Genomic DNA, 12,154 nt, shown 5'->3' with positions numbered 1-12,154 from the left:
AAACGAAAAAATGGCACTCGCAAACTTGAAAAATAGCAAGTCAAAAATTAAAGAAACGAAAAACTGACAAATTTGGAAATCGAGAAATCGAAAAATTGAAAAATTGAAAAAATTATAGTTGAAAAACCGAAAAATTATGAAACCGAAACATTGAAAAATAGAAAAATGATTTAGTCAAAGGTAAATAAATCCAAATTTTTTGTTTTTCGTTTTGGTTTTTATTTTTTTATTTTCAATTTTTCGATTTTTCAGTGTTCTGATTTTAGTTTCCCTTGTTCCCAATGTAAAATTTTTGTGTTTTTGAATTTTTGAATTTTTCGATTTGAAAGTTTTCGAATTTTCCACTTTTAGATTTTTAATTTTTCGTTTATTCAGTTTAAAATTTTTCAGAACATTTTTTCCAAAAGTCAGGATGTTTAGGATGAAAACTCAACACCGATTAGTACATTAGTACATAATTGCAAATCCCAGAATGTTTTGTCGAAAAGTTCAAATTTTTAATCTCTTTTAAAATTTTTGACCTTTTTTTCGGGAAATATCAAAAACTACTAAAGGACATTTTTTGTTGATTTCGACTTGCAGAAGTCATTTTCGGCAACACTTCTGCGAAAGTTCCAACCTGATTTCTAGAATCGCCAAAATAAATATTTAATAATTAGACCTTAAAAAAAATTCTTCTAAAACCGAAAATTTTGGCCTGGAACACCAACAATTCATGTTTTTCGAATCAGCGTGTCGACATCTATATCCCAGAATTGTTTGTGGGTTTTCAGGCCATTTTGAAAAAATCTCAAATTTGAAAAACTTGCCAAAAATATTTTTAGATATTTTTTTTGTTGATTTCGATTTCAACCACTTCTCCAGAATTACCAAAATGAAATATGATCACTTTTGAGATATTTTGAAAGTCTGATTTTGAAACCAAAAATTTCGAAAATTTTGGTCTGGAACTGTTTTTCGAACCAGTTTTTCATGATTTGTTTGTGAATTTTTTGGCAACGCTGCAAAAAGCTCAAATTACAATCCTTTTTGAAACATTTGATCTATTTACAAGGACATTTTTTCGACATGCTGAAGTCAATTTCGGCAACATTTCTTCGAAAGTTTCAACCAGATTTCTAGAATCACTGAAACGAAATATGGACATTGTTGGGATATTTTAAAAATTTGATTATGGAACCGAAAATTTCGAAAACTGTGGTCCGGGAATATCAACACGCTGTTTTTCAAATCAGTTCAAATTTTCAATTCTTTTTGATCTTTTTGACTTTTTTCAAAACATTTTCAAAAATTACCAAAACACATTAGTTTATTGCAGAAAATATTTTTGGCAACATTTCTTCGAAGATTCCAACATTTCTAGAATCAGCAAAATAAAATATGGCCATTTTTGGGTTATTTTAAAAATAGTATTATAAAACCGAAAATTTCCAAAATCTTGGTTAGGGACCATCAGCATCTGTTTGTAGAATTTTTTGTGGACTTGTTTTGAAATTTTTGACCTTTTTCCAGGAGTCATTTCCGGCAACATTTTTTCGTAAACTCCAACCAGATTTCTAGAATCACCAAAATGGAATATTGCCAATTTTGAGACATTTTAAAAACGAGATTCTGAAACCGACAATTTCGAAAATTTGTTTTTTGAACCAGAGGGTGTCGATATTTTTCTTTAGCTTACGCTCACGAAGTAAAAAGGCGCGAAAATCGATTTTTGGAGCAAACTATGTAGATCTTGTAAACGTCAAGACCTACTACAACCATTAAAGCAGTAAGAAGCTTTTCTTTCAAACCGTCATCCGAAATTTATTTAAATTGATAGACGCTTGAAAACAACGCCAAGTTTACAATTTTCCACGCTCGAGCTTCGATCCTTGTAACTTTTACAATTTGTGCCATTGCTGCATTCGCGTCTTATCTAAAATTTAAACGCGACACCGACGATGCGTTAAATCATCCCTCTGCAATAACGTCACTCGCAATTTGATTTCCTCCAAGTCTCGAAATTTATGTCTCCGCGTCCGCGTAATTATCCATCAAAAGCTTGTCTACGTACAATTTTACTTCCGATGATCTCGTGCATTTCTGTTTAGAATTTCAAATGGTGAAGAGCTTTTATTACAGAAGCTGGAAAATGGCGCATCAGTATTCCATGGAAACAATGGAATATGTTAAGTTGGGGCTTTTATTAACTTTGCCAAATGTATGAAGTTGATAAACTCCAATTCGGACCGCTTCGCTTTATTTTCTGACGGTTTGAGCCATCGTCGATTATCGAGAAGGTCGCGTGATTACGGCCAGAGGAAATAAATCAAAATTGAGAGAGGATTAGGTGTGGGAGTGGTGCGTGCCGGACTCCTTCGCACCAAGAGAAAGTAATAAATCAGGAGGAACTGTCATGTTTAATATAGCAGGCGGGAATTACTAGAGAATATTTGAGGTTGTTTTGGATGGTAGCGGAAAATATAGTGTGTGAAAACGTGCGGTGTAGCCGATTTTTCAGTTACGGTGTCAAGGTTCGACGCAGACTGGCCTCTCCAACTGCCCCCGTTTAGATTCCGTGTAATTTTAATTTTATTCTATTTTATAATCATGTCTACTGATAATTTTGGCTGAAACTTGTATCTGAAAAAATGCTCAGAAAGAGGCCAAAATTTTCAAAAGAGATTTAAAATTTGAGTTTTTGGCAAAGTTTTCTAAAAATTTACAAACAATTTTGGTATATAAATCAATCAGATGAGTCGAAAAACAGGCTGTTGATAGTCCTGACCAAGTTTTTCCAACTCATCCTTTCCAAAATCCTGATTTTTTAAATATTTCAAAAATTGTCATTCTTTATTTTCGTAATTTTGGAAGTATAGATAGAATTTTCAAAGAAATGTTGCTGAAAATGACTTTTGGAAGTTGAGAGCAAAAGGAAAACAGTAATTTTTGAAAGTGCTCGGAAAAAAGTAAAAAATGTCAAAACCGATAAAAAATTTGAAATTTTGACAAATTGGTCTAAAAATTCACAAAACATTCCGGGAAATAAATCTCGGCAAACTGGTTCAAAAAACACCGTGTTGATAGACCAAGATTTTCGAAATTTGCTGTCTCAAAGTTTGATTTTTTAAATATCTTAGAAGTGGTCATATTTTATTTTCGAAATTTTGGGTTTAAAAATACAATTTTTAAAATATTCTAAAGTTGGCCATATTTCACTTTGGTGAGAAATCGGGTTGAAGTTTTCGAAGAATTGTTACCAAAAACGACTTCTGCAAGTCAAAATCAACAAGAAAAGATTTTTTGGAAATTTTTGCAATTTCTCGGGAAAAGCTCAAAAATTTCAAAATGGATTGAAAATTTTGCCTTTTGCATAAAATCCACAAAAATCTCTGGGAAATAAATTTTGAAAAACTGCTTCGAAAAACAACGTGTTGATAGACCCAGACCAAGATTTTCGAAATTTTCGGTTTCAGAGACAGATTTCAAAAATATTCCAAAAATGGTCATTAGTTATTTTCATGACACTAGAAATCCGGTTGGAGTTTTCGAAGAAATGTTGTCGAAAATGACTTCTACAAGTCGAAATCAACAAAAGAATAATGTCCTTGTGTATTTTTCGAAAGTGCTCTGAAAAAGCTCAAAAATTTCAAAAAGGATTGAAAATTTGAGCTTTTGGCAAAGTTCCATCTAAATCAATAAAAAATCTGGGATATAAATCTCGACAAACTGGTTTAAAAAACTGCGTGTTGATAGTCCTAGACCAAGATTTTCGAAATTTCTAGTTTCAGAATCAGATTTTTAAAATTTCTCCAAAAGGGCCACATTTCATTTTGGTGATTTTAGAAATTTAGAATGTTGGAAATGACTCTCCCTAGTTGAAATCTTTTTCTTGGTGATTTTCGAAGGTGCTCGGAAAAAGGTCAAAAATTTTCAAAACGGATTGAAAATTTGAGCTTTTGGCAAAGTTGCATACAAAACCCACAAAAAATTCAGGGATATAGATATCGACTAGCTTATTCGAAAAACAGCTTATTGAGGGTCTTTACCAAGTTTTTCGAACTTATCGTTTCCAAAATCCTGATTTTTTAAATGTTTCAAAAATTGCCATAGTTTATTTTGGTGATTTTTGAAATATGGATGGAAATTTCGGAGAAATGTCTTATGGCAACTTTTGAGACTTCTCGGAAAAAAGTCAAAAATTTCAAACAGGATTAAAAATTTGAGCTTTTGGCAAAACTACCTAAAAATTCACAAAAAATTCTGAGAAATAAATCGCTACAAACTGGCTTGAAAAACAGCGTGTTATAGCCCCAGATCAATATTTTTGAAATTTCCAGTTTCAAAATCAGATTTTCAGAAATTTAAAAAATTTTTCCAAAATGGCCACAATTCTTCATTTTGGCGATTCTAGAAATCTGGTTGGAATTTTCAAAGAAATGTTACCAAAATGACTTCTGCAAGACGAAATCAACAAAAGAATGTCCTTTGGTAATTTTTGAAAGTGCTTGAATAAGCTGAAACATTTGAAAATGGATTGAAAATTTGAGATTTTGGCAAAGTTGAACAAAAATCCACAAAAAATTGAAGGGTATAGATATCGACCAGCTGATTCAAAAAACAGCCTGTAGATGGTCTGAGCAAGATTTTCGAACTTTTCACTTTCAAAATCTTGATTTTTAAAATATTTCAAAAATAGCCATATTTCATTGTGGTGATTTTGGAAATATGGATGGAATTTTCCAAAAAATGGTTCCCAAAATGACTTCTGTAACACGAAATCAACGAAAAAATGTCCTTTGGTAATTTTTGAAAGTGATTGAGAAAATGTCAAAAGTTTCAAAAAGGGTTAAAAATTTGAAATTTTGACAAAGTTACCGAAAACCCCAGAAAATATTCTGGGACCTACATCTCGACAAACTGGTTCGAAAAACGTGTTGATAGTCCCAGACCAAGATTTTCCAAATTTCCAGTATCAAAATCAGATTTTTGAAATTACTCAAAAATTGCCACATTCCTTCATTTTGACGATTCTAGAAATCTGGCTGGAATTTTTGAGGAAATCTTTCCGAAAATGACTTTTGCAATACGAAATCAACAAAAAAATGTCTTTTGGTAATTTTTGGAACTGCTCGAACAAAGGTCATAAATTTCAAACAGGATTAAAAATTTGAGCTTTTGGCAAATCTACCTAAAAATCCGCAAAAAATTCTGAGAAATAAATCGCTACAAACTGGTTTAAAAAACAGCGTGTTATAGTCCCAGATCAAGATTTTTGAAATTTCCAGTTTCGAAATCAGGTTTTCAGAAATTTAAAAAATTTTTCAAAAATGGTCACAATTCTTCATTTTTCAATTTCTCGATTTTACATCAGTTTTTCGCTTTTTCATTTCCTTTATTTTTTCAATGTTCCTTTCGATTTTATATTTTTTCTTTTATTCAATTTTTCAAATTTTGAAGACTTTAATTTCTCGTATTTTCAATTTTTGGATGTTTTAATTTTTACATTTTTCGATTTCTGAGTTTAATTTTTCCAGTTTCTTGAGTTTTAATTTTCCATTTTCATTTTTTGAATTTTTTGCTTGTCAATTTTAGGGTTTCATGATTTTTCCATTTTTCGGTTTTTTTGTTTGTTTCTTTAAATTTTCGATTTAATAGTTTTCACTATGACAATTTTTCAATTTTTCGTTTATCAGGTTCTCCATTTTGAATTTTTTCAGCTTTTGTATTTGTTTTACAATTTCTCGATTTTTCAGTTTTTTGATTTTCATTATCTCCATTTTCAATGTTTCAGTTTTTCATTTTTTTTAGTCTTTCGATTTTAGAATTTTCAATTTTTAGATTTTTTTTATTTTTCGATTTCTCAATTCTTAGATGTTTCAATTTTTCGTTTTATCAGGTTTTTTAGTTTCAGTTATTCGATTTTAATTTTTAAATTTTTCAGTTTTTCATTTCTTTAATTTTTTGATTTACAGTTCTTCGATCTTCCTATTTTGCGGTTTCTCAATTTTTAGTTGTTCCGAATTTTAAATGTTTCTTATCAGTTTTCAATTTTTAAAATTTCTCTATTTGCTATTTCTCGATTTTACGATTTTTCAATTTTTAATTTTTTCGCTTATAGTTTCTCCATTTTTCAATTTTTTAATTTTCAGTTTCTTTATTAATTTTTTTTTGTTTCTTTTCGATCTTAGTTTTTCGATTTCCTTTATTCTTTCAATGTTTCTTTCGATTTTATATTTTTTCTTTTATTCAATTTTTCAAATTTTCAATTTTTGGCTTTTCAACTCCTCGATTTTCCAATTTTTAAAATTTTCATTGTAGCAATTTTTAGATTTTCAATTATCTGATTTTCCGACTTTTGATTTTCAATATTTCAATTTTACAATACATGTTTCGTTTTATCGATTTTTCAATTTTTCGTTTCTTCAATTTTACAAGTTTTTGATTTCCAATTTTTTTATTTTTCAAAGCTTTCATTGTATATTTTTTCGTTTTTTCATTTTTGGTTTGTCAATTTTACAAATCTGCAATTTTTCATTTTTTTTAATCGAAAAGTCAAAAAATCGATAAATCCAAAAATTAAAAATCCAAAAATTAAAAGTTATAAAAAATTTAAAAATCGAAAAATTGCAAATCGAAGCATCGAAGCAATGAAAAATTGAAACATTGAAAAATTAAAAATCGAAAAAAATTAATGAATCGAAAAATTAGAAAGAAGAAAAAAACAATTGAATCGAAAAATTGAAAAACCCAAAAATTGTGAAATTGAAAAAATTAAGTATCGAGAAACCGAAAATTTAAAAAACGAAAAATTGAAAAATCGAATAAAATCCAATAATTCAAAAATGGAAAAATCCCAAAATGGGAAAAATATAAAACTGCAAAATTTTAAAAATTGTAATTATTATAACAAATTTAAAATGAAAAGTAGGGAAACTGAAGAAATGAAAAATTGTAAAATTGAGAAACTGAAAAATTTTAAACTGAATAAACGAAAAATTAAAAAATCTAAAATTGAAAAAATGAAAAACTGGCAATTTGAACTTGAAACCTCGAAAAATTGAAAATCGAAAAACTGAAAAAACAAAAAAAGATTAAATTGAACAACTGAAAAAATCAAGTCATAAAAGCTGCGGTTATCAGAAAACAAAAATCGTAAAAAAATATAATTTTTCAAGGAAACGGGATTCATTTTTGGGTAATTTTTGAAAGTGCTCGGAAAAAGTAAATAAATTCACACTTCTGCCCTAATAAAATTAAAGTTAGTTTTCTCTTTTTATTCGTTGATAATAATGCAATTATTCTGTGACAGGGTGATTACAACCCTTTGGAAAATTAAGTTATCATGGTCAATATTGTGATTAATATTCTTAAAACGTCCCCTAATAGTAAAACTTCTTGCAACTACTCTCAAAGTCGCCTCTGCCCGCAGGTGCCGTGAAGATAACCCCGGCCCACGACCCCTCCGACTTCGCCGTGGCCAAGCGGCACTCTCTGCCCATCCTGCAGGTGATCGATGAAAAGGGCAACATCGCCCCCGACCACGGGATCTTCTCCGGGCTGCCACGGTTCGCCGGCCGGGATGCGGTCGTGGCCAGCCTCCAAGCCGCGCACTTAATGCGGGAGAAACGCGGCCACAGGATGGTCGTCCCGGTTTGCAGCAGGTCAAAGGACGTCGTCGAGCACCTGGTCAGGCCTCAGTGGTTCCTCAAGTGCGCGGAAATGGCCAGGCAGGCCGTCGAGGACGTCAGGGAGGGACGACTGCGGCTCGAGCCGGGCCGCTTCGAGAGGGTCTGGTTCGATTGGCTGGAGAACGTGAGGTAATTAATAAAGAGGGGGTTTTAGGGTAACTAAAGGCCAAAATAAATAAAATAGAATAGGCGATAAACAAACGAGATTTAGGTCCGAAAATGGCAAAATAGGCGCATTAGGGGAGTTATTTTGTTATTTTGCATAATCCGCGATCTTAATCTTCGTTAAAAAATTGAAAAATAGGAATTTAGAAGGACTGAAAATCGAAAAATCGAAACTTCAAAAAATCGAAAAAATGAAAAATTTGAAAATCTAAAATTTAAAAACCGAAAAACGAAAATTTCTCTATTAGTTGATGTTTCAGATTTTCAATGTTTGGATGTTCAATTATTAGATTTCATTTAGGAATTTTTTAATTTCTCAATGTTTCAGTTTTTTGATTTTTCGATTTTCCAATTTTTAGATTTCTCAATTTTTTGATGTTTTAGTTTTGGAATTTTTCAGTTTTTAGGTTCTTCAATTGTTTTAGATTTTCCAATTTTTCGACGTTTCAACTTTTCGATTTCTCAATTTTTCGATTTCTGGATTTCTGTTTTTTCGTTTTTCTATTTCCCAATTTTTCGTCATTTCAGTTTTGAAATTTTTCACTTTATCCATTTTTTAGTTTTTTGACTCCTCAATTTTCCAATTTTTCAATTTTTCAATTTTTCGGTTTTTTGATTTTCCAATTTTTCTCGATTTTTCACTTTTTTATTTTTTTGATATTTCAATTTCTCGATTTTCCAATTTTTCGATATTTTTTAAATTTTAGATTTTTCGATTTCTCGATTTCTCGATTTCTCGATTTTTCAATTTTTCAGTTCTTTAATATTTCTGTCTTAATTTTTCTAATTTTTGAATGTTAAATTTTTCAGATTTTTTATGTTCCATCTTTCGACTTTTCGACTTCTCACTTTTAGATTTTTCGGTTTTTTAATTTTTCGATTTTTAAAATTTTTGATTTTTTAGTTTTTCAATTTTCCATTTTTTCTCTTTCTCTATTTATCGATATTTTTAAAATTTAAAATTTAAAATTTTTTCTTTTTAGTTTTAAACTTTCAATTTTTCATTTTTTAAGTTTCGGATTTTTCCATTTTGTTTAGGTATTTTTCAATGTATCGATTTTTTTATTTTTAAATTTTTAATTTATTTTATAATTATTAATTTTCAATTCTGCATTTTCAACTTTTCGATTTTCCGATTTTTCGACGTCCCTAATTTTCCATTTCTCGATTTTTCGATGTTTCAGTTTTTCGATATTTTGATTTCGCGGTTTTTCAGTTTTTCGACTTTTCGGCTTTTCAAGTTTTAGATTTATCGATTTTTCCTGATTTCAGTTTGGAATTTTTTAATTTCTCGATGTTTCAGTTTTTTGATTTTTCAATTTTCCAATTTTTAGATTTCTCAATTTTTTGATGTTTTAGTTTTGGAATTTTTCAATTTTTAGGTTCTTCAATTGTTTTCGATTTTCCCATTTTTCGACGTTTCAACTTTTCGATTTCTCAATTTTTGGATTTCTGGATCTTCTGATTTTCCGATTTTTTTTTTGATATTTCAGTTTCCCGATTTTTCAATTTTTCAGTCCCCAATTTTTGTATATTTTAATTTTCCAATTTTTTTAATTTTAGACTTTTCGATTTCTCGATTTTTCGATTTTTCGGTTCTTCAGTATCTCTATTTTTCATTTTTCTAATTTTTAAATGTTAGTTAGATTTTCAGTTTTTTGATGTTTCAATTTCCCGATCTTTTGATTTTTCGACTTCATAGCTTTTGATTTTTCGGCTTTTCAATTTTTCAACTTAAAAACCGAGAAACGAAAACTTGACTTTTTAATTTATCTATTACTCGATGTTTCACTTTTTCAATTTTTGGATGTTTCGATTTTTTGATTTTTCGCTTTTTCGATTTTTCGAGTTTTTAGCTTTTCAATTAATTAAGTTTTTTCAATTTTTCAGTTCTTTAATATTTCTGTCTTAATTTTTCTAATTTTTGAATGTTAAATTTTTCAGGTTTTTTATGTTCCATCTTTCGATTTTTCGACTTCTCACTTTTCGATTTTTCGGTTTTTTAATTTTTCGATTTTTAAAATTTTTGATTTTTTAGTTTTTCAATTTTCCATTTTTTCTCTTTCTCTATTTATCGATATTTTTAAAATTTAAAATTTAAATTTTTTTCTTTTTAGTTTTAAATTTTCAATTTTTCATTTTTTAAGTTTCGGATTTTTCCATTTTATTTAGGTATTTTTCAATGTATCGATTTTTTTATTTTTAAATTTTTAATTTATTTTATAATTATTAATTTTCAATTCTGCATTTTCAACTTTTCGATTTTCCGATTTTTCGACGTCCCTAACTTTTCGATGTTTCAGTTTTTCGATATTTTGATTTCGCGGTTTTTCAGTTTTTCGGCTTTTCAAGTTTTAGATTTATCGATTTTTCCTGATTTCAGTTTGGAATTTTTTAATTTCTCGATGTTTCAGTTTTTTGATTTTTCAATTTTCCAATTTTTAGATTTCTCAATTTTTTGATGTTTTAGTTTTGGAATTTTTCAGTTTTTAGGTTCTTCAATTGTTTTCGATTTTCCCATTTTTCGACGTTTCAACTTTTCGATTTCTCAATTTTTGGATTTCTGGATCTTCTGATTTTCCGATTTTTTTTTGATATTTCAGTTTACCGATTTTTCAATTTTTCAGTCCCCAATTTTTGTATATGTATTTTAATTTTCCAATTTTTTTATTTTTAGATTTTTCGATTTCTCGATTTTTCGATTTTTCGATTTTTCGGTTCTTGAGTATCCCTATTTTTCATTTTTCTAATTTTTAAGTCTTAGATTTTTAGTTTTTTGACGTTTCGATTTCCCGACTTTTCGATTTTTCGACTTCACAGTTTTTAATTTTTCGACTTTTCAATTTTTCAATTTAAAAACCGAGAAACGAAAAATTGACTTTTCAATTTCTCTATTACTCGATGTTTCACTTTTTCAATTTTTGGATGTTTCGATTTTTTGACTTTTCGCTTTTTCGATTTTTCGAGTTTTTGGCTTTTCAATTAATTAAGTTTTTTTATTTTTCAGTTCTTCAGTTTTTCGATTTTCCCACTCTTAAATTTTTTTATGTTTTAGTTTTGGGATTTTTCAGTTTTTAGATTCTTCAATTTTTTTCGATTGTTCACTTTTTTAATTTTTTTGATATCTCAATTTCTCGATTTTTCAGTGTTTCAAGTCTCCAATTTTTCTATATATTTAAAATGTTAGATTTTTCGATTTCTCGATTTCTCGAGTTTTCGATTTTTCAGTTCTTTAATATTTCTGTCTTAATTTTTCTAATTTTTAAATGTTAGATTTTCAGGTTTTTTATGTTTCCATTTCCACATCTTTCGATTTTTCGACTTCTCAGTTTTTGATTTTTCGGTTTTTTAATTTTTCCATTTTTAAAATTTTCGATTTTATAGTTTTTCAATTTTTCATTTTTTTCCTACTCTATCGATATTTTTTTAATTTGAAATTTTTTCTTTTTAGTTTTAAATTTTCAATTTTTCATTTTTAACTTTCGTATTTTGCCATTTTGGGTTAGGTATTTTTATTTTCCGATATATTTCGGATTCTCGACTTTTCAATTTCTCGATTCCTCGAGTTTTTTCAATTTTTGGGTGTTTCGATTTTTCAGTTTTTTAGTTTTCCAGTTTCCCAATTTTTCGTCATTTCAGTTTTGGAATTTTTCAATGTATGATTTTTTTTATTTTTAAACTTTTTAATTTTTTAATTTTTTGTAAATTTTACTTTTCAATTATTCATTTTCAACTTTTACATTTCTCGACTTTTCGATGTTTTAGTTTTTACAATTTTTCGATGTTTTGATTTCGCGGTTTTTCAGCTTTTCGACCTTTCGGCTTTTCAAGTTTTAGATTTTTCGATTTTTCTTGATTTTAGTTTGGAATATTTTAATTTCTCGATGTTTCAGTTTTATCATTTTTCAGTTTTCCAATTTTTAGATTTCTCAATTTTTTGATGTTTTAGTTTTGGAATTTTTCAGTTTTTAGGTTCTTCAATTGTTTTCGATTTTCCAATTTTTTGATGTTTCGACTTTTCGATTTCTCAATTTTTCGATTTTTCAATTTTTCAGTCCTCAATTTTCCTATATTTTAATTTTTCAATTTTTTAGATTTTAGATTTTTCCATTTCTCGATTTCTCTATTTTTCGATTTTTCGCTTCTTCAGTGTCTCTATTTCTTCATTTTTCTAATTTTTAAATGTTACATTTTTCAGTTTTTTTATGTTTCCATTTCCACATCTTTCGATTTTTCGACTTCTTAGTTTTGGATTTCTCGATTTTTTGATTTTTTCATTTTTAAAATTTTTGATTTTTCAGTTTTTCAATTTTTTAATT

At 28.4% G+C, this 12,154-nt stretch overlaps 1 protein-coding gene across 1 annotated transcript in view; it reads left to right on the top strand.

The window, feature by feature from the left end:
• LOC135133257 (valine--tRNA ligase-like) overlaps nucleotides 1-12,154 on the top strand; it is a 98,916-nt gene that overhangs the window by 47,359 nt on the left and 39,403 nt on the right. Inside the window, exon 6 of the mRNA XM_064061595.1 lies at nucleotides 7,412-7,799. Within this exon, the coding sequence (XP_063917665.1) occupies nucleotides 7,412-7,799 (388 nt within the window). The remainder of the gene's footprint in view (nucleotides 1-7,411; nucleotides 7,800-12,154) is intronic.

The sequence above is a fragment of the Zophobas morio genome, unplaced genomic scaffold (genome assembly GCF_036711695.1).
Source record: "Zophobas morio isolate AGI-343-1 ecotype UQ-CSIRO unplaced genomic scaffold, CSIRO_AGI_Zmor_V1 ptg000003l, whole genome shotgun sequence".
In the NCBI taxonomy this organism is placed as follows: Eukaryota; Metazoa; Arthropoda; class Insecta; order Coleoptera; family Tenebrionidae; genus Zophobas; species Zophobas morio.
This window is presented reverse-complemented; position numbering and strand designations above follow the sequence as displayed.